At 33.7% G+C, this 21,381-nt stretch overlaps 2 protein-coding genes and 2 long non-coding RNA genes across 7 annotated transcripts; 3 read left to right on the forward strand and 1 right to left on the reverse strand.

Annotated features, from left to right (window-relative positions):
• Positions 1–116: 116 nt before the first annotated feature.
• On the forward strand, positions 117–8,951 carry LOC128173158 (uncharacterized). Its single transcript, XM_052838877.1, has 4 exons — positions 117–187; positions 3,947–4,122; positions 4,213–4,329; positions 4,856–8,951. The coding sequence occupies exon 4, from the start codon at positions 4,901–4,903 to the stop codon at positions 7,763–7,765; it is 2,865 nt and encodes a 954-aa protein (XP_052694837.1). The 5' UTR covers positions 117–187; positions 3,947–4,122; positions 4,213–4,329; positions 4,856–4,900; the 3' UTR covers positions 7,766–8,951.
• A 969-nt stretch (positions 8,952–9,920) lies between these two features.
• Positions 9,921–12,025, forward strand: LOC128173161 (uncharacterized). Of its 4 annotated transcripts, none has more exons than XR_008242436.1 (2): positions 9,921–10,234; positions 10,994–12,025. It is a non-coding gene; the product is annotated as an uncharacterized LOC128173161 (long non-coding RNA). The 4 variants fall into 4 exon arrangements; XR_008242439.1 differs by having other exon boundaries at positions 9,921–10,190; XR_008242438.1 differs by lacking the exon at positions 9,921–10,234 and adding an exon at positions 10,242–10,676.
• Positions 11,209–12,062, reverse strand: LOC128173162 (uncharacterized). The gene is made up of 2 exons (XR_008242440.1): positions 11,844–12,062; positions 11,209–11,518 (listed from the first exon to the last, which is right to left on the reverse strand). It is a non-coding gene; the product is annotated as an uncharacterized LOC128173162 (long non-coding RNA).
• A 1,350-nt stretch (positions 12,063–13,412) lies between these two features.
• On the forward strand, positions 13,413–15,549 carry LOC128173736 (uncharacterized). The gene is made up of 3 exons (XM_052839393.1): positions 13,413–14,280; positions 15,064–15,109; positions 15,318–15,549. The coding sequence occupies exons 1-3, from the start codon at positions 13,929–13,931 to the stop codon at positions 15,415–15,417; spliced, it is 498 nt and encodes a 165-aa protein (XP_052695353.1). The 5' UTR covers positions 13,413–13,928; the 3' UTR covers positions 15,418–15,549.
• Positions 15,550–21,381: the final 5,832 nt, after the last annotated feature.

Genomic DNA, 21,381 nt, shown 5'->3' on the forward strand with positions numbered 1-21,381 from the left:
GTCATTTTTCAAGACAATATAAACATAAAAACAAATTATCATAAACTTTGTTTAGAAAATGCGAATGCGACTACATCCATGCAACAATTAACTCAGGATATCAGTGGATGGACGATTGGCGCAATTTTGAAAGCAAGGGGAAGAACATTGGATTCATTGAAGCACAAAAACCGCATTCAAGTGCACTGTAAGTTGGATTTTTAATTCTTAACGACCTATAGTCTTAACTTAACTGCAATTTTTTTACAGCTCTAGGCATAGTTAGAAAAATGCACATTTCCCCCGATATATAACGCATGCAAATTTGCGCGGAATATTAAACTACTCAGCACTGCTGTAAGAGCTTGTCGCGAACGTTTTTCTTATTGACAATCCTGCCATTCTAGAATGAAATAGGGATGGTAAAAAAAAGTAAGACAAAAAGACCGTAACGAACCTGGTTAACTGTTAAGTTAGACCATAGATTAACAACATTATTTAAAGCGGAAGGGGGGGGGGGGGGGGCAGTTAAATCCGACAAGCGCACAAAATCATTATTTAAAAAATCGCCAACCTTAAAAAAATCCTAAGTATGTAAGCAGAAGTTGGAGAGGCTAGTTTATAGGGATTGATAAAGTTTTAATAGGATAGTATAGGTTTTTTTATTAGCTCAAAACCTCATGGTTTTTAGGCATTGTATAAATACATGTAAGTACATAATCAGTGTGAACAAATATTTTGCAGTACACAGACACATCTTCGATTATGTGATATTACCACAAATAAACAATGTAATAATTACATAAAATATAAATATATATCAGGTCCAGCACAATCTCCAGATTGAGCTATATAGCTTGAATAAGCTAAATAGCTTTATAAAGCTATTCAAAATAGCTTAATAAAGCTATTAATATGCAGTTTTTGAAGAAAATATTAATTGTAAGAAATGGACGAAAAATCGCAATTAACTTGCTAATAATATTTGCGCCACTGACCATTATAAACTTGACCCAAATGTAAGATAGTTTTAACACTGCAGCTTTTAAACACTTTTAAGCAAAAAATATATTTCCATTGTTTGGGTAACTGTTCACCACTTTGTGTGCAATGAGGCGTGGATAAGTATGATTTCTTCTCATTGTGATAAATTATTACCAATCAATTATCTTGTTCACCATAACTGACCTCCTTTATATGTTTGAATATCCTTTGAAACTCCCTGGGGTTATTGTCATGTAGATAATCATTAATCAAGTCTGTTGCCCTGTTGTTTCATGTACCGTCTCCTGGTTTTTAATACACATACATCTTGCTTTGATTAAAAGTTCCCTATTGTACATGTTCCTATCATTATTATATGCTCGTAGGACATTACGACAGTATGTATGTAAGTAAAGAGTACATTTTTTATCAAACCAGATTTTGTTTGTAACTTTATAGGGTTTGTTGCTGCTGCTATTAAGGGATAAGACATTGGGAAACATCAAATTTTCTGATGGGGGGGGGGGTCATTAACCCCTATTGTAGTGTTAATGTTGATCAATTTCCTTATAATTGTTTACATGTTTAATTATTTGAAGGCTTCCATAAAGTGGGAAGGGCAGTTTCTTATGTTCGTTTTTGATTGTTATGAATTATAATAGTGTAATAGTGAAGCCCCCCACCCCACTCCAACCCCTTTATTATGAATGCTAAAATATGACAATAATCAGCTTGACAGTCTTATCGTACATAAAAAAAAATGTATGACAAAATAATTTAAAGCTGCTTGGTCCGATTTTTTTGTAATTACAGTATCAATTTTTTTTCCATACAAATCATTTATCTTAGAAAGTTATGGACTTTCTCCTATTTACACTAGCAGAATCAGTCTCCTGTCAAAGTTAGAAATATTCAAAGTAAATAAAAATAATTTCTCTTTGGGCAAACGAAAAAACATACCAAAATGCATCACGGGAAAGTTTAGAAAAGGAAACTGCAGGGTTTCGTCCCCCGAATGATTGGGGTTATTCAACCCGCATGCTATGCATCGATTGTAAAGGAAGCAGACTTTAGAAATATTGGCTAACAGAACGTACACATGTTTATTTGTAATTTGTTTGATCATTTCGACCTTTATCTAAAGCGATGTCAAATTCGTAATACAACCGTTCCCGTCTCGTCGTCAGGGGTGAAATTTAACATGAGGCGAAATAACGCGGTACCTTTTAATGTCGTTTGTTTTGTTAGCAAATTTTGTACGTATTTTTCTTCTTTGAAATTTGGCATAATTGACGGGTAAAACTACTGCAATGTCTATTATTATACATATACTAAGCATAGCCATTGTTTAAAAGCGTGCATAAAATTTGATATAAAATCGGACCAAGCAGCTTTAATGAAGGTACCCTGAATAGCTTAATAAAGCTTATTCAAGTCATATAGCCAAGTCTGGAGGTTGTACTGTACCTGAAATTTATAGTCAGATAGAGGAAGGTACATGTCTATTTACTGCAACATGAAATTTATATTCAAATAAATAATATTTTACACAACAATAAAGCCTTTCAAAATTTGTTAATATCGTTATTTGCAGATTGCTACATGTTTTTATTTTTCACACACAAAGAAAGCAAAAGCAATAAACAAGTGCCAAATTTTAGTAAACAGAATTAGTATGATTAATGCATAGATAAGAAATATTATCCAATGCCCTACTCACTCAGCACAAGTCTGTGGAGGTTATTTGTTTATTAATTACTTGTTAATTGCATGTCAGGGTGAAGAGAAGCTGGACTTTGCATGTGGTCACACTATGAGGTCCCACTTTGTTTACAACATTTCTTTGAAACTGACATGACCTCTTTAACATGACTGGTATCATTAGTCATCAAGAATGCATTTCCACAAACCATGCTGTTAAATGTGAATGCAATCAGTAATCAAGATAAATTTATTTATACCTTTAGCATCTCATTGTTGATGAACCCACCATGTTCTTATCCAGCATGTGATATTAGAATTTTTGCATTAGCATAATTTTGATAAAGGGAACAAAAGATCAAAACATTTCTTTGTAATTAACATTCCGGAAGCAAAATAGCAGGCTATTCCCACTCATTTTTAAATTAAAATAAGAAAAAAAAATGCACAAAATGATATTACATAAATGTACTGCATTCCTTAATTTGAGTACTTGCTTAACTATTTAAAATATCAGTTTCAAGAGGACTGCTATTTTATTTGGGGGGGGGGGGGGGGCTTTTCGCTTTCTGACTGAATAGTGATCCGCAAAATTATTTTTAAGTCAAGTAGGAAGTATATTTGAAGAAAATTCAAAATAATGGTGATTTGATTGTGAATACCGGTACTAAGATATACTGATAAAAGTGGATTTCATTAAATCTTTTGACTGTTATACATCAGAATTATGTAGGTACATAATAATGATTTGTTTATGGTTTACACAGTTGATTTCACTCATTAGTTGTGTGACACATTTCATTCTGAACTAAAACATAACAAAATAGCCTATAAATGTTAAAATCTAAGTTTATATGGATGTTAACACTAAACAGTCTTTAGAAGTAACTTATTGCTGAGGAAAGTGAAAATATATTTCCTAATATTCAATATATATTGCATTTTTATGATTGAGGAGTTACAATGTATTAAGAAATGGGCATACACATGTATTCTAAAGGGATTTTTTGAAAATAGATAATGAATTTGATAATATTCTTAAAAATTTTAATCCTTAATCTTAATGTTTAACATTTACAGTGTACAAGTATTTGAAGTTTGTAAATCTTAAGTGATTATATGTTTTGAAATCAGAATATGAATTGAATTCCGGTAGGTGTCTGATACCTATTGTAGTTTTAATATTGTTTATTCCAAATGGGTGACGGTCATGCAGGTTGGTTAATACTATATTGAACTGTTTTATTTATGTTATATATATGACTATGTATATGACTTTTAGATCAATGGGAAAAGAAAAAGGAAGAAAAAGCGTAGCAGCTGTAAAAGCAAAAACTAAGAGAAGGCGACTAAGGAAAAAAAACCTCCTGAGGTTACATGCAAATCAGCAAATCACACCATTGAATTCTGAAGAATGCCCCTCAAATGGAGATGCTGAAGAAGCTGCAGTGGACAGTGGTATAGAAGCTAGTAAAATAACAATTCAACACTATGCTAAAAAAATGTCACTATTTTGATATTTATTAATACTAATGGTTTTTATTTCAGAACAAGAAGACTTGAAAGATGATAGACTTTTTAAGGACTTCGTAAGATATGTAAAGGCAAAGGCGGATGTAAAGAAATACAGCAGTGGTCATGTTGTAAACACTGTTGATGGAATTGGTATGGGTACATTTTACTTTACATAAAAAAGCTTTGTAGGATTTTGATATAATGTACTTTCATATTTGACTGCTATTTGACTGACTTCACATTAATGTTTAAATTGAAACTTAAAGTTCAGTGCATGTATATTGTCAAATGCATGTATATTGAATTCAAATATTAAGAATGTTTGTCTTACAAAGGGAGATAACACATTTTAGTGTATGTGACTTAATAGTTTTTAGATGGGATCTGTATGAGGATCGTGTACCTTGGTAGTGCATTTTTTAAGACTGATTTATCTATTTGAATTTTAGTCAGGATTGTGAAAAAAATATTATATTTTCTATTAGAATATACAGAAAGATGATGCATAAAATAGTATTTGCAATTATAATATACTAAAGAATGACATTTTAACTCCTTCATATTTTCAATACATTGATTTTTTTTATCAGGTAAATGTATGCTTCAGTTTATTGAAGTTTTTGCCCAGTTATTGAAAGAAATTGCTTTTAAGTTTACGTTTTGTATTTGGTTTCAGTGAAAAGGCATGTTTTTTTGACGGAACCATACAAGTTCTAATTTAATGAGAATGGAACGAAAAAGAAAAAGAAGGGAACCAAAAACCTGTTCTGGATGTGGTGAAGAATATTCTGGGAGGCATCTATTAAGACACACTTGTTCATCAAATCAAACAGAGGATCCTAGTGATGATACTAGAAAAGTACATGCAGCGCCTATAGTGAAATCTGTGACAGATGCAGAAAGGTCAGAAAACCGGACACTCACAAGTTTAGAACATGATGAAGATGATATTGTAATGGAAGAAGAGGATGATATTCCAACGAATGATGTCTGTTTATCTGAGTCCTCCGACAATGAAGAGGAATTGTGTGAAATAGATATCGATTCCATTTTGGATGAAGAAGATTCAAGTCAAGAATTAGATAATACCAACTTGTTGATTGTTTCAGTTTTGAAAGTATTATTGCGCTGGCAGTCCTTGTTTTATGTGTCTGATCTTGCATTGTCATATTTACTTCTTCTTGTCAAATCATTATTATACTTAGTGTCAGCTGCCTCAGAGTTTTCTAAAGATTTGTACAAGAAATTTCCATCCAATTTATATCAGTTGAATAAGAGTATTTCCTTTAAAAATGATATGTTTCGAAAATATGCGGTATGTCCGAAATGTTATGCTCTTTATGATTTTGCAGAGTGTGTAAATGTTATTGAAGGTGATGAAATGTCTAAAAAGTGTACAAATGTTTTGTTTCCAAATCATGCTCTTCGACACTTTCGAAAGCCTTGTGGAGAATTTCTTTTAAAATCAGTAACTGTAAATGGTAAAAAAAAACTTGTACCAAGAAAAAGTTTCTGTTATAAGAGCATTGAAGAAAGTTTGCAAATTTTGGTAAAAAGAGAAGGTTTTGAAGATCTTTGTGAATCTTGGCGCTATAGAAATGTACCAGATGAAATTCTCATGGATGTGTATGATGGTAATGTGTGGAAATGTTTCAATGGAGGAAAATTTGAATTTTTTACATCACAACGTAATTATGGCATTATGTTAAATGTAGATTGGTTTCAGCCGTTTAAACATACAAATTATTCTGTGGGTGCTATTTATGTAACCATTTTGAACCTGCCAAGAGTTGAAAGATTTAAAAAAAAAAATGTCATTTTAGTTGGACTTATTCCTGATATGAAATCGGAGCCACCCACTAATACATTTATTGATCCTTTAGTTGAGGAGCTGAAGCAAGCTTGGAGTGGTTTTTATATGAAGAGTTATAACTCCCCATCACAACCTGTAAAATTTAAATTAGCCTTAATTTGTGTTGGATGTGATATTCCAGCAAGTAGAAAATTATGTGGGTTTTTAGGACATGCAGCAACTAAAGGTTGCAACAAGTGCATGAAAACATTTGATGGTGGGGTGGGAGAAAAGAATTATGGGGGTTTTGATATGTCACTTTGGGAAGACAGAAATTTGGAAGTTCATAAAGAAATTGTTAAGAAAATTGTTAGAAGCAAAACAAAAACTAGTAGGGAGAAATTAGAGAAGGAATATGGGGTTAGATATTCTGTTTTGTTAGAATTGGCGTATTTTGACCCTGTTACAATGACTATCATTGATCCCATGCACAATCTATTTTTGGGGACTGCAAAGCGAATGCTTTTGATATGGAAAGATCATAAGGTCTTACGACCTGAGCATTTTGATATGATGCAGAAACGAATTGAAAAAATATCTTGTCCATCAGATGTAGGAAAGCTTCCCCAGAAAATGGCTAGTAGTTTTGGATCCTTCAATGCTGATCAATTTAAAAATTGGACAATTCTTTTTTCCATCTATGCATTGAAAGGAGTTTTGCCAGAGGAGCATTTAGAATACTGGCGAAAATTTGTATTAGCCTGTAAAATATTATGTACACGAACTTTGTCGAGAAATAATGTGAAAGTGGCCCACCTTTTGTTAATTTCTTTTTGTAAGAAAGTAGAACGGGCATTTGGTAGTGAATGTATAACTCCAAATATGCACTTGCATGCTCATCTTGACAAATGTTTATATGATTTTGGACCTGTGTATTCATTTTGGCTCTTTAGCTTTGAAAGGGAAAATGGGATTCTGGGATCAATTCCATCTAACAAAAGGAATATTGAAATTCAGCTGATGAGAAAGTTTCTTAAAAACAGTCATGCTGTTGACCTTTTTTCTGATTCAGTCTTAGAGGAACAATTTGGACCTGACTTTCTAAAACTTAAAGTTTTGCATGAGGATAATGAAAGAGGAACGTTAAGTCTGATGAACACAGGTGCCAGTTATGACCTAGTCAAAATGTCCTCTAAAGATGTCCGTGTTGAATCACTATGTTGGACAATAGATTCTTTTTCTGGTGTAAAAGTATCAACATTGAAGAATTGTACTTTAAGTGAAAGAGATGTGTCTTTTTTGAAAAGAATGTACAATGTTTTATATCCAAATATTGAAGAAAGTAGAATCACTGTTTGTAATACTTGTAGATCTACTAAATATGTAGATATATTTGGCTCAGTTTTAGGAATCAAATTGGGAAGGAGTAATAGGTCTTCATTGATAAATGCGTACTGGCATAAAGATGACGGTCAGATTTGTGATTACGAAGAAATGGGATTAGCACCTAGACCAGGGCAAATTGAGAACATTTTATTACACAATGTTTTAGTAGATGAAAAATCTTGTGTGCATCTATTAGCTCGTGTTAGTTGGTTTGCAAAGCCAAATGAATATGTACTAAATTACTATGGAAAACCAGTTGAAGCATGGAGTTGTGATTTGTTTGATGTCCAAGGACCATCAATGTATATACCTGTTCAAAGAATTAGATCTAAATTTGTATATGCAAAAGATGAAGTAAGAGGGCAAAATGTTATTGTTGTAGTGCCCAGGGAACGATTTTTGTGTTAAACAGGTTTATGTCACTGTTTATACTTAGTGGGATACATGTATTTTGTAGAGGAAAACAATAACATTTAAGAATATATTGTCTTTAACAAGCTATATATAGATTTTAAATGTTCAGTACTATTTTCCAATGTTAAGGTCCTAAAAATTACATGTTTATATATATATTTATATATATATATTTATGTTACAATACATGATTATTTTTCTAAAGCAGTACACTTAGAGCACACGTATATACACATTCATTTCTTACATACACACTTTACAGCTTTGTGAAGTCAGCACATACAATTATTTGTGTGAAGCTTGACACATAGAGCACACACGTACATACACACACATTTCCTACGTACACACTTTACCGCTTTGTGAAGTCAGCACATACATTTATATGTGTGAAGCTTGACACATAGAGCACACACGTACATACACATACATTTCCTACGTACACACTTTACCGCTTTGTGAAGTCAGCACATACATTTAATGTGTGAAGCTTGACACATAGGGCACACATGTATATACACACACACATCTTACATGCACACTTTACCGCTTTGTGAAGTCAGCACATACATTTATATGTGTGAAGCTTGACACATAGGGCACACATGTATATACACACACACATCTTACATACACACTTTACCGCTTTGTGAAGTCAGCACATACATTTATATGTGTGAAGCTTGACACATAGAGCACACATGTATATACACACACATATCTTGCATACACACTTTACCGCTTTGTGAAGTCAGCACATACATTTATATGTGTGAAGCTTGACACATAGGGCACACATGTATATACACACACATTTCTTACATACACTCTTTACCGCTTTGTGAAGTCAGCACATACATGTATATGTGTGAAGCTTGACACATAGATCACACATGTATACACAAATTCTTTAACATACAATATAGTTATGATGACTTTTTTTTTTTAAAGTAACAAATATTAATTATTGAAATATGACAATATAACTTCATTATTTGTTTAATCTTTTGAATGCAAAAGACAAGAAAAATGTATACAAAAATGCTGGATTTATTTAACTGCTATACTATATTATTTTTGCTCATTTTTGTGCTGCACAATTTATTGACACCAACATGATGTAGACAATTTTGCATTCTGCATATTTTTAAATATTTTTTTCTTCTTTGTTTTTAATTTGCTTATGTGTTTGAACTAACATTACATATTTGTTTTATTTTTAATGAAATAAAATATGGAGCATTTAAGCATACTTGTAATTATAGTTTCATTTCGATACAATGAATACTTGGGATTATTTCAGAAAAGGAAATGTTTTTTTCCCAATTGTGATGACATAAATTACAATTTAAGGTCCATGTGCTGTTAAAAACTCAAAAATGTTCCTCTGTATATGACACATTGCGTCATAATGATCAGCGTTCAGTTGCATGTATCCTAGGTAGTCTTTATTTTCAAAGTAAGGAAATGCTTTAAATCAAATTTGGTTTGTTGGAAGTGTGATGGAGCTTTAAGCAAAGGAACAATTGATATTACCGATACAAAAGCTGTTGATTAGAAAGATATTTGAAGATTTGATTAAAGTTTTAGGGATAAAAATATCATAAACAAAACCATCTCATTTATTCAGACACAAGACAGCACCATGTTATCAGTGTATAATGTATATGTATAATAGCAAAAATTGATAATTATACACAAATCTCATGAGTTTGAAGGCCAAATTTAAATGTTCTAGTTTCATAATTGTAAATGCTATAGCATTGATTTCATGTCAAAAGGTATTATCTTATAAAGCCATTTAAATCATATTTAATGACATTAAAGATGAGGTTTTATCACATAAAAGTTGAAAGGTCATATTTAAGCACCTTTCCGTTAAAGTAAAGGTAATTTTTCATGCATTCAAAAAGGAAATCATAAAATACAATTGTACTTTATTATATTTAATTACATTAAAGGTAAAACTTTATGACATTAAAGGTGAAAGGTTATATTTAATTGTATTTAAGTGTCTGTAAAGGTAATCTTTGCACCTTTACTTTTTGTAAAGTTAATACAAAGGTGACCTTGCATATTGGTACACCTTTAATGAAATTTACTTCGGAAGTAAAGTTTTGTAAAGCTGTTTTTTCAAGCAGTGGTACAGACCATATATAACATGGCCTCCCCCTCACCAGGGGTACACTACAGACCATATATAACATGGCCTCCCCCTCACCAGGGGTACGTATACACTACAGATCATATATAACATGGCCTCCCCCTCACCAGGGGTACGTATACACTACAGATCATATATAACATGGCCTCCCCCTCACCAGGGGTACGTATACACTACAGATCATATATAACATGGCCTCCCCCTCACCAGGGGGTACACTACAGACCATATATAACATGGCCTCCCCCTCACCAGGTGTACACTACAGACCATATATAACATGACCTCCCCCTCACCAGGTGTACACTACAGACCATATATAACATGACCTCCTCCTAACCAGGGGTACACTACAGACCATATATAACATGGCCCCCCCTCACCAGAGGTACACTATAGACCATATATAACATGGCCTCCCCCTCACCAGGGGTACACTACAGACCATATATAACATGCCCCCCCCCCTCACCAGGGGTACCCTACAGACCATATATAACATGGTCCCCTCCTCACCAGGGGTACACTACAGACCATATATAACATGCCCCCCCCCCCTCACCAGGGGTACACTACAGACCATATATAACATGGCCTCCCCCTCACCAGGGGTACACTACAGACCATATATAACATGGCCTCCCCCTCACCAGGGGTACACTACAGACCATATATAACATGGCCTCCCCCTCACCAGGGGTACACTACAGACCATATATAACATGGCCTCCCCCTCACCAGGTGTACCCTACAGACCATATATAACATGGTCCCCTCCTCACCAGGGGTACACTACAGACCAAATATAACATGGTCCCCCCCCCCCCCCTCACCAGGGGTACACTACAGACCATATATAACATGGCCACCCCCTCACCAGGTGTACACTACAGACCATATATAACATGGTCCCCTCCTCACCAGGGGTACACTACAGACCATATATAACATGGTCCCCCCCCCCTCACCAGGGGTACACTACAGACCATATATAACATGGCCACCCCCTCACCAGGTGTACACTACAGACCATATATAACATGGTCCCCCCTCACCAGGTGTACACTACAGACCATATATAACATGGCCTCCCCCTCACCAGGTGTACACTACAGATCCTGTTTGACTCCTGTATAACAAACCATTAAACCATACAACTACAGCATGTTCTGTACCCAGAGTTATCTCTCTTGCTTTATTCAACCAATTCAAACATCATCTTATAGTCTATGAACTCGTATTTCATGATCAAAATATGTGTTATTGACTAGCATTATGGATTTTGTTATCAATATTTTGTCATTAACGGATTATTTTGAAACAACCCATAATTTGTTTAGTCAAAGACTATAGAAATTATTTAATTTTGTATCAACAAAATCGTACATTTTGTAATTGCAAATTTGCCATAAATAAAATAACTACGAAAAATGATGCTGAGATGTAGACAATTAATATATTCACTCTGACCTTAGCTAACGATAGCGATAATGAAAATATTCACTCTGATCTTGGTTACAGCGGATGATAATATATTCATTGACCTACGTCACAGTTACGATTATTAATATATTCACTCTGACCTTAGCTAAACGTGACGATTATTAATATATTCACTCTGACCGTAGCTAACAGTGATGATTATTAAAAAAATATATTCACTCGGACCTTAGATAACAGTGATGATTATTAATATACTCACTCTGACCTTAGCTAACAGTGACGATTATTAATATATCCACTCTGACCTTAGCTAACAGTGACGATTATTAATATATTCACTATGACCGTAGCTAACAGTGACGATTATTAATATATTCACCCTGACCTTAGCAAACAGTGATGATTATTAATATATTCACTCCGACCTTAGCTTACAGTGACGATTTATAATATATTTACGCTGACCTGTGACCTCTGCAGTGTGCATGTGTCGGCTTACTATACCATGTATATTACGTACTGTATTTTTCCATGTATTACTGGATGTGTGTGATAGTCACATAAAATTTGCATATCAAGAGTTACTGATCATGACGCTTACAAATATGAAGTTTTAATAACAGGTTCAAATAAATTTATGTACAAGACTTTGTTGTTTTGTTGTTTACTTATTTCAAGGAAAAGTGGGCGAATCCAGAATATTCCCCCGGGGAGGGGGAGGGAGGTAAGGGATAATTGTTTTGACAGTGGGGGTCAAAGGCATAGATAAGAACTTTAAAATTACCAAGGAGAGGGGTTGTTCCAGGTCAAAACGTGACCCTGATTGATTTTGGGGGACAAATGTTAGCAATATCAAGAGTGTTTAGATCCATGGATGACGTCTATTTGTCACTCATAAGATAAAACTATGTAAATCAGTTAACTTAGAGGTGTATCTAATGTTGTCACTAAAGAAATGCATATAGTTACTCCATATGGTATCGTGTCCAGAGCTTTAAATTCGCAGAATGACCCAGGGTCATCGGTTCACCGGGTCATCTTGTCAATGTCTGATGACTGGTCTGTGAGTTCACGGAATGACCTAGGATCATCAGTTCACCGGGGCATCTTGTCAATGCCTGATGACTGCGTCAATTTTCCTTTCAATTAATTTTATATTATTACGTATAGACTTACATTTGTTTTTTGCAAAATATATGGAGAAATCTTTAACCTTTCGTTTTAAGAGCTGTAAGTTCACAGAATGACCCAGGGTCATCAGTTCACTGGGTCATCTTGTCAATGACACGTTTTACTTGATATTTATATTAACTACTGATAGAATCACGACCTTTATTTATTTCAAAGGAGCCGACATACTCCTTAACACATTGACATGTCCCATCACAAAGATAAAAGAAAAACCACCACTGTTTTTGACAAACTTTAATTCCTAATCTATTGAGGGGGGGGGGGGTAAGGATTTTCATATAAAAAGGACTTCTTTTAGGGGGTACTTTCCGACCAATACATGTATCGTGTATTTTGAAGGAATCTGTAAACAATGAAAGCGTTAATCTGAGAGAGAGAAGGGTGTATATGTTTCAACAATTTTTGGTTAGTAAAACGTCAAACAGACCTTAAACATCCTGACGATGCAGAGCTCTTTTCGATATATATTTAAATCCAAAAGATACTGTTAACCAGCTAATAAATAAATAAGATAAAAAAATAAATTAATTCGGAACAAATTTATAAAGAGTTTTGATTGCAAAGCGTATCAGAATGCTTATACATTTGGGTGTGAAACGGTATTAGCCAATTCTTTTTTTCTTCATTTTTTTTTTGGGGGGGGAGAGGCTTACATATTTGGGGGGGGGGAGGGGGGAGGCTTTCATACATTCTCTCATTTCTTTTTCGGGGGAGGAGGGGGAGGCTTTCATACATTCTTTCATTTCTTTGGGGGGGGGAGGAGGGGGGGCTTTTCATACATTCTCTCATTTCTTTTTTTTGGGGGGGGGGGGGGAGGGGGAGACTTTCACACATTCTCTCATTTCTTAGGGGGATGAGGGGGAAGCTCTCATACATTCTCTCATTTCTTTTTGGGTCACTGCGGAGATCCTCATTTTGAGAACTTTTAACGACGCAGGTGTCCCAGAAAACAATCCATTGATCGGCAGTAATTATAATGAAAGCATGAAGTGTTTTACGTGTGTGTAAACATAAACTCGCACAGAGACAAGGTTAAGGTATCGATGAATTATTGAACAGTAAATTATATCATAAACATAAAGAAAACACACAAACAATATCCCTCTGTCTTGTTGAAAGAGGGCCAGGCAAATACACAAACAATACATCGCCTGCATTTCTAAATCAGAATCTATACGGTAGAAGCAAACCAAGAACTATTTTTCCATACTGTAGTTCATGTAACTCATGTTTGGTAAAGAAACTGAATATCCTAAAATACAAAAAAGGAGTTTTTCCTGCTGTTTGCATTTCAACTGTTTAGAAAAATGATGTGAAGATTTAAAATATGTAAAATTCAGAAAAATTTAATCCAGGATTATGAATAATATTCACTGTTTCCTGTGCGAACAGAATATAGTGCTTCCAATTTTTGTGATATTTCTTTTGATTGTCTGCGCAAGAGTTGGATATTCCACTGAAGTGAATTTTCAGCCATATTGTAATTTATCACAATACAATGTACTGCCGTCCTTTCTTGAATCATCGTATTCCTACAAGTGTGGTGGTGTTAATGTTGACACTTACACTTGTTATCCGGGGACTTCTCAATGCCTGGAGAGGGTGTGTCATACCATCAGTGAATGGGACAGACTGTTGCGTCATTCGTTTTTTACGTCTACAGACTTTGGCGTCATTAACAGTCTTAACAGAAGGCGGTCTTCCTGCATAGGTTGGTGCTGTAAAACTTAACAATATTTTATATTCTCACAAGAATAGAATTTTAGTCTGTTTTCCAGTATATTAAAATTTCATATTCTCAAAAGAATAAAACTTTTATCTGTTCTCCAGTAGATTAAAAATTTCATATTCTCAAAAGAATAAAATTTTATCTGTTCCCCAGTAGATTAACAATTTCATATTCTCAAAAGAATAAAATTTTAGTCTGTTCTCCAGTAGATTCAAAATTTCATATTCTCAAAAGAATAAAATTTTAGTCTGTTCTCCTGTAGATTAAATATTAAAAACCACATTGTCAATATATAAATACATGCATACTAGTCAATTGTCTCATCAGAACTTCACAATATTTGGGTTTTTTTTCCAAGATTGAAGACTTTTGCATAATGATTTAGATATATCAAATGATGAGTTTTTGGTATTCTTTTGTTCAAAATATTCAGTTAAAAGTCTTCAAACAATCTTTTTTTCCTGAATGTAAAAATTATAGGGGAGAATAATGCCATAGCATTTTTCCATTTACACGTGAACACGCCCATGTAGAAAAACATGTATAATTTTAAACAGAACATATGTATTTGTTTGATTTATAAACAAAACCTAACAAATAAAAATCAAAAGTTGTCATAATGCGTATTTTTATTGTAATGATCAAAAAGTCAGGCGGTGGTAAAATATGTTTATTTGCAGAAACCTAACTTGAGGCCTGACAGGAATGTTTGACAGGAATCCGGTACTCTCAGTACTTTGGTGACAGTGCATTTTTGTTTTTCAGCTTTACATCAACTGGATGACAGTTTTGTCACAGAAGGTCAAATTACGTAAGTCTTCGATGCCTATTATATAGGTCGTCTCTTCAGAAACCAGTAAAATAATAAATTTTTAAAACGTTGACTATGTTTTGAACATATGGTGTACTTTATTACATATTGCATCCAAAGTGTTCAATATCGATCATCATACAACTCAATAAATGTAATTAAATGCCATAACGTTTCATTCCGTTATTTTGTGTTCTTGTCTCGCCAGGTCCGGCTCCGTACAGGCGTTAGCTATGGGAGGAATGTTCGGGATTATCATCATAGCCATCACGTGCTTCACGGTCTATGTGTTATGTCGTCATACGTGACGCAACATGAAACATATGACCAACCATTTATCTTTAATCTCTACTGTAACCATAGTCATTAAAATTCTTGAACCAACAATTGAAGTTAAGATGACCTGTAAAATAGTAGATGGTTTTTATGTGTATAAGGCATACAAACTGGTGTCATTGTCATAAAAAGAATAAAATAAATACGCAATCTTTTCTTTCTTTTTAGACATCGGACTCTTGATAATTTTAAAGTAGTTAATTAAAGAGGCGACTTGTGCGAATCTAATGGGGGTCCGGACCCCTACCTTGGAAAACTATATATATGTATTTAATTCATTGAAAATCCTCCTTGAAAAGACAATCATCCATCGGAACCCCACCGCATGAACTTTCTAGAAATATTTAGATATTTTACCTTATACCATGCAAACGGAAACTTCTGCTCTATATCACTGAAGATGTTATACGTGCTTCTTGCGAAGCCTTGCTATGATTATAAAATGATACTGTTGTTTACTTATTTTCAATATAAAGTTGAAAATTAATATTTTCTTAAATAAAAAAAGTACTGCCACACACACCCAACTCTCTCTCTCTCTCTCTCTCCCTCTCTCTCTCTCTCTCTCTCTCTCTCTCTCTCTCTCTCTCTCTCTCTCTCTCTCTCTCTCTCTCTCTCTGTGATAATAATTTGCACCCTTATTTTTGATTTGATTCTAACTATCTTTCACCTTATTTTTAAAGCTCTTAAAAAACTTTAATTTGGGGGGCAAAAAATGCATAAAACCACATATAGTTCTTTGACATGAATTAATAAAACAAAGCAATACAGTGAAACTGACCAATAAATTCACTTGAGTTGTTTTGGCAAACATTTCTGCGAAATATGTAAAAATACAGGATTGCTTTAGAAGTCATCCGTGGTCTCAAATCCATTTTCACCCCCCCCCCCCCCCGTTTAAAAAAATACATTAAGTAATATAAAGATGAAATTAAGTAATAATGAAAAGTAATTTGACCGATCAGTACACTAAAAACTAAATATTCGAACTGCTTTTTTCTATTTTTGAAAACCGGTATATTCATTATCTGGAAACGACTTGGGGCCGAAATTGCTGGGTGGCGAAACGTCTAAGTATCGCTGTGACGTAGGTCGAACAGACGATAGACAGATTTGGGAAGAGGAAAGGAAGGTTTATTTCTATCCGTTTAGATAATTGTTCCCCGTGAAACAAAAGGTTTGTTATATTATATATTCTACAATGTAGTCTACTTCTTCCATATATCATGCCAGTGATAATATATGTGAGATAAAAAATCAACTTGAAATAAAATGGCTGACCCGGAAACAAACCTTCGAAATCGTGTCATTCATGTATATGTAAAGTGTTGAAGAACAAACTGTTGTACCTTAGTTCAGGTAAGGGAGGAGGGGGTAAGTTGTTTCAATCCAACAACTCAATGACAAGACAAGTCGTTTGTTCAGACACAGAACCCCCCCCCCCCCCCCTTTTAAAAAAATGTTTAGAGTATATATACGTTTAATAAGTAATATACAGATGAAATTATTTAATAATGAAAACTTAGTTGACCGATTAATACATTAAAAACTAAATATTAGGTTTTATGTGGGGGGGGGGGGGGTGGCATTTGTCTAAAAAAGTAAGTCACATTTAGTTTTTCTGTTGAAAGGCCAAAAGTTTATGAGAATACATTTATCAATGTCTTAATCGCTTACCAGAATTTGAAAATAAATATAGAAAAAAGTTATTGCCACTTAAACATTTGTTACATGTAAGAATATCTATACTACATTTTGTCTAACTAAAAAATGCCTGCACCAGAGTAACTGCTTACACTTGACTTTTGGTATTTTAACAAGTGTAATATGATGTCCATAAACTATAATTGAATTTTACTTGATAAGTAATTATTGTAGAATTAATTAAAACCTACTTTCATTTTCAATATTATAAAACCAGCCTAAAATAGCAAAAATGAGAGTATGGTGGTGGACATGCTTTGGGGGATCCAAGTCAGTGGGAGTTTGTATCAAAATATATACTATAGCAATGAAATGATATTGAATGATTATGTAAAGGGTGAATATATTTACTGGGAATTTACTTAGAGTATACATAGAAGGTAATACTTGATATTTACATTTTCAAATATGTTTCCTTATATGAACCTTTGAATAGCGAAAATGTTCAATAATGTGTGAACTTTTTCATGACATCGCAATGATAAAGGCGATGAATGTTCATTAAAAATGTTTTGTTTTTCCTAGACCGTTTTCCTATGCTACATGTACAAATAATACACATCAATAGTGATCATTAATAGAATGGTGAATATGGTAGGATGTTTTAATAAACTAAATTAATTAATTTAATACATTAATGTATTTGAATATATAATACTGAGAAGGAGGGGGCGGGGTCCTTGAAACAAATAATCGACATCATTCTATTTTGATAAGAGAAAATTTGTAGGATTACAAAATTAAATGAATTGACCTACTATGTGCTTTAATAAAAAATCATATATTTATGCATACATATAATATTCTTTAGATTGACATGTGAACCTAAACATTTCTTTAACTTCAAACGTGCATTATAGCTTGATTATGTAACAGTAGTTTATTTTCAAAACAGCATGACCACGTGTGATAATTTAAAACACTTTATTAATATAGTTATTGTTATTCTACGGTTTCTTTTTCTTTATTCTTATTAAGGTCTTCCGTTTCCAACGGAAGACCTTATTGTTTTTGCTTTGTTTCTTTTTCCCTATTATTAGGGTCTTCCGTTTCCAACGGAAGACCCTCTTGTTATTCTACGGTTTCTTTCTATTATTATTAAGGTCTTCCGTTTCCAACGGAAGACCTTATTGTTATTCTTCGGTTTCTTTTTCCCTATTATTTTTATTCTTTTTTTTTCTTCCCATTTTTGTACACGCGATTTCTCAGAAACGGCTCAACCGATCCCCATCAAATTTTCAGATGTGATAGATAGTGGTCTGAACTTGATAGCAAATGTTTTGCATTGATGACGTCACATCTGTTTTGGAGATATTGAGATTTTTCTATTTTTTATATGGGTATTTTGTCTGCGGCCGTTCTCCTAAACTATAAGAGATTTTTAGCTCAAATTTCTACGGTTGGTAAAGGAAAGATTGAAGTTTTGCATGATTGTTGTTTTGTATGTTTAGCACTTTTGGCGCCAAAGCTCGCTATGGCTCGAAAATTGACATTAAAAAAGCGTCGTTATTTTTTGTGCTTTTCTCTCTTTATCTCTTTTCTGGAAAATATTTTGTTAAAACATGTAATGTAAAAATTGTTTATATTTACAAGATCTTTCAGCTGATATCAAGAAAAAGGGGCTGGCCCCTCAAATAAGGGACCTAGAGGGCTCTAAAATCTTTTACCCGTAACTCTTTACCGAGGGATATTTTGTAATAGATTATAGAAGCAAATATGTTTATCTCAATGTTATGTAGTCAAGCAATGTAATGATTTTATTAGGTGTTACGTAATTAAGGGTTTTTAGGGGCCAAAAGTCCAAAATTTCGATCACCTATATCTCAGAAAGGAAAAATATTTTGTAATGCAGTACAGAAAAAAAATTGTTCAAAAGGATGTTCTTAACAAAATGCAACCGTCAAAATTTCGTTAAACGGCCCCTAAAAGGAGATAAGGGACCGGCCCCTAAAACCTTCTTTCTCATATATCTCCAGAACGGTAACGAATTTCTAAACACTTGTTTAACAAATTTTGTGTAGAATTAAATGACCTTTTATTTGATATCAAGAAAAAGGGACTGGCCCCTCAAATTAGGGGACCAAAGGGCTCTAAAGTCTTTAATCTGTAGCCCTTTACTGAGAGATATTATGTGAAATTTTATAGAAGCAAATGTGCTCATCTCAATGTTATGTATTCAAGCAATGTAATGATTTTATCATGTGTTACGTAATTAAGGGTTTTTAGGGGCCAAAATCCAAAATTTTGATCACCCATATCTCAGAAAGAAAAAAATATTTTGTACTGCAGTACAGAAGAAAAATTGTTCAAACTGATGTTCTCAACAAAATGCAACCTTCAAAAATTCGTTAAACGGTCCCTATAAGGAGTTATGGGATCGGCCCCTAAAACCTTCTTTCTCATATATCTCCAGAACGATAACGACTTTCTAAACACTTGTTGAACAAAATGTGTTCAGAATTAAATATCATTTCATTTAATATCAAGAAAAAAGGACTGGCCCCTAAAATTAGGGGACCAAAGGGCTCTAAGGTCTTTTATCTATAACCCTTTATTGAAGGATATTTTGTGAAATGTTATAGAAACAAATGTGTTTATCTTATAGTTATGTATCAAAGCAATGTAATGATTTTATCATGTGTTACGTAATTAAGGGTTTTTAGGAGCCAGAAGTCCAAAATTTTGATCACCCATATCTCAGAAAGGAAATGTATTTTGTAATGCAGTACAGAAGAAAAGTTGTTTAGAATGATGTTCTCAACAAAATGCAACCTTCAAAATTTCGTTAAACGGCCCTTATAAGGAGAAAAGGGATCGGCCCCTAAAACCTTCTTTCTCATATATCTCCTGAACGGTAACGAATTTCTGAACACTTGTTGACAAAATGTGTTCAGAATTAAATGTCCTTTCATTTGAATCCAAGAAAAAACGACTTGCCCCTTGAATTAGGGGATCAAAGAGCTCTAAAATCTTTTATCTATAGCCCTTTAATGAGAGCCATTTTGTGAAAGGTTATTAAAGCTAGATTAGGTGTAATACGTTTATATATCCTAACAATTAGTAATTTTCTCTTGCGTTACCCAATCAGGGTTTTTAGGGACCAGAGGTAAACAAGTTTGATCTTTTCTATCTTAATTGAAAGAAATGCTGGTATTTAAAAAAGCAAGAGAACTTATAAAAAGCAATACAATAAAGCATAAGTACTTCACTCCTTTTTCCATAACATGTTTTGTTGTCGAAAATCAAAGTCGATGATGTCATATTTCATTCTAAAAAACGAACGGAAGACCTCCTCGTTGCTCGCAACGAGATCGTGTCTAGTTATTCTTAACATTCTTTTCCTGCCTTCTTTAAAGCTTTATTTCTCGAAAACTATTCGCCCGATTTGCACAAAATTTTCCGGACTTATAGGACATCAGAGTGGGTAAATGTTTTTAGTTAAATTTTTTGCTGACGTCACTTCCGGTTTCAGATATTGACGATTTTATGAATTTTTAAGGGTCATTTTGTCCATGCATCTCCTCCGAAACTAATCAAGATAGAAGCTTGAAATTTTCAGGGATTGTAGATGAATGTATGTAGATGTACCCCCATGCTTCCAATGATGAAAATTACTAAAGGCCTCAAAGCTCGCCTGGACCTGAAAATTGACACCAAATGTTTTCACGAAATTTTTGCACATTTTTTGTGAAATCTTTTGATGTACAAATATTTTTTATAAAACATGTAACGCAAAAGTTGTTTCAAATTACACGGGCTTTCATTTGATATCAAGAAAAAGGGGCTTGCCCCTCAAATTAGGGGCCAAGAGGGCTGTAAAGTCTTCTTACAATAACTCTTTACTGAATAATAATTTGTTATTAATTATAGAAGCAAAAATGTTCATTGTACAGCTGTTTATCTATACAGTACCATACTTAAGTCATATGTTACGTAATTAGGGGTTTCAAGGGGCCAGAAATTCAAAATTTCGATCATTAATATATGAAAAAGGAGAAATATTTTGAAAAGCATTGAAGAACAAAAGTTGCTTAAAATAATGTTCTGTACAATATGCCACCTTTAATTTTTTTTGTTCATGGCCCCATTTAGGAGATAAAGGGTCGGCCCTTAAAAAACACATTTGTAAAGATATCCTAAGAACGGTTAACATTTCGTGAACACTTGTTTAACAAAATATTTTTATATTTGCAAGACCTTTCATTTGATATCAAGAAAAAGGGGCTGGCCCC

Source organism: Crassostrea angulata, chromosome 2 (assembly GCF_025612915.1).
Source record: "Crassostrea angulata isolate pt1a10 chromosome 2, ASM2561291v2, whole genome shotgun sequence".
Classification (NCBI taxonomy): Eukaryota; Metazoa; Mollusca; class Bivalvia; order Ostreida; family Ostreidae; genus Magallana; species Magallana angulata.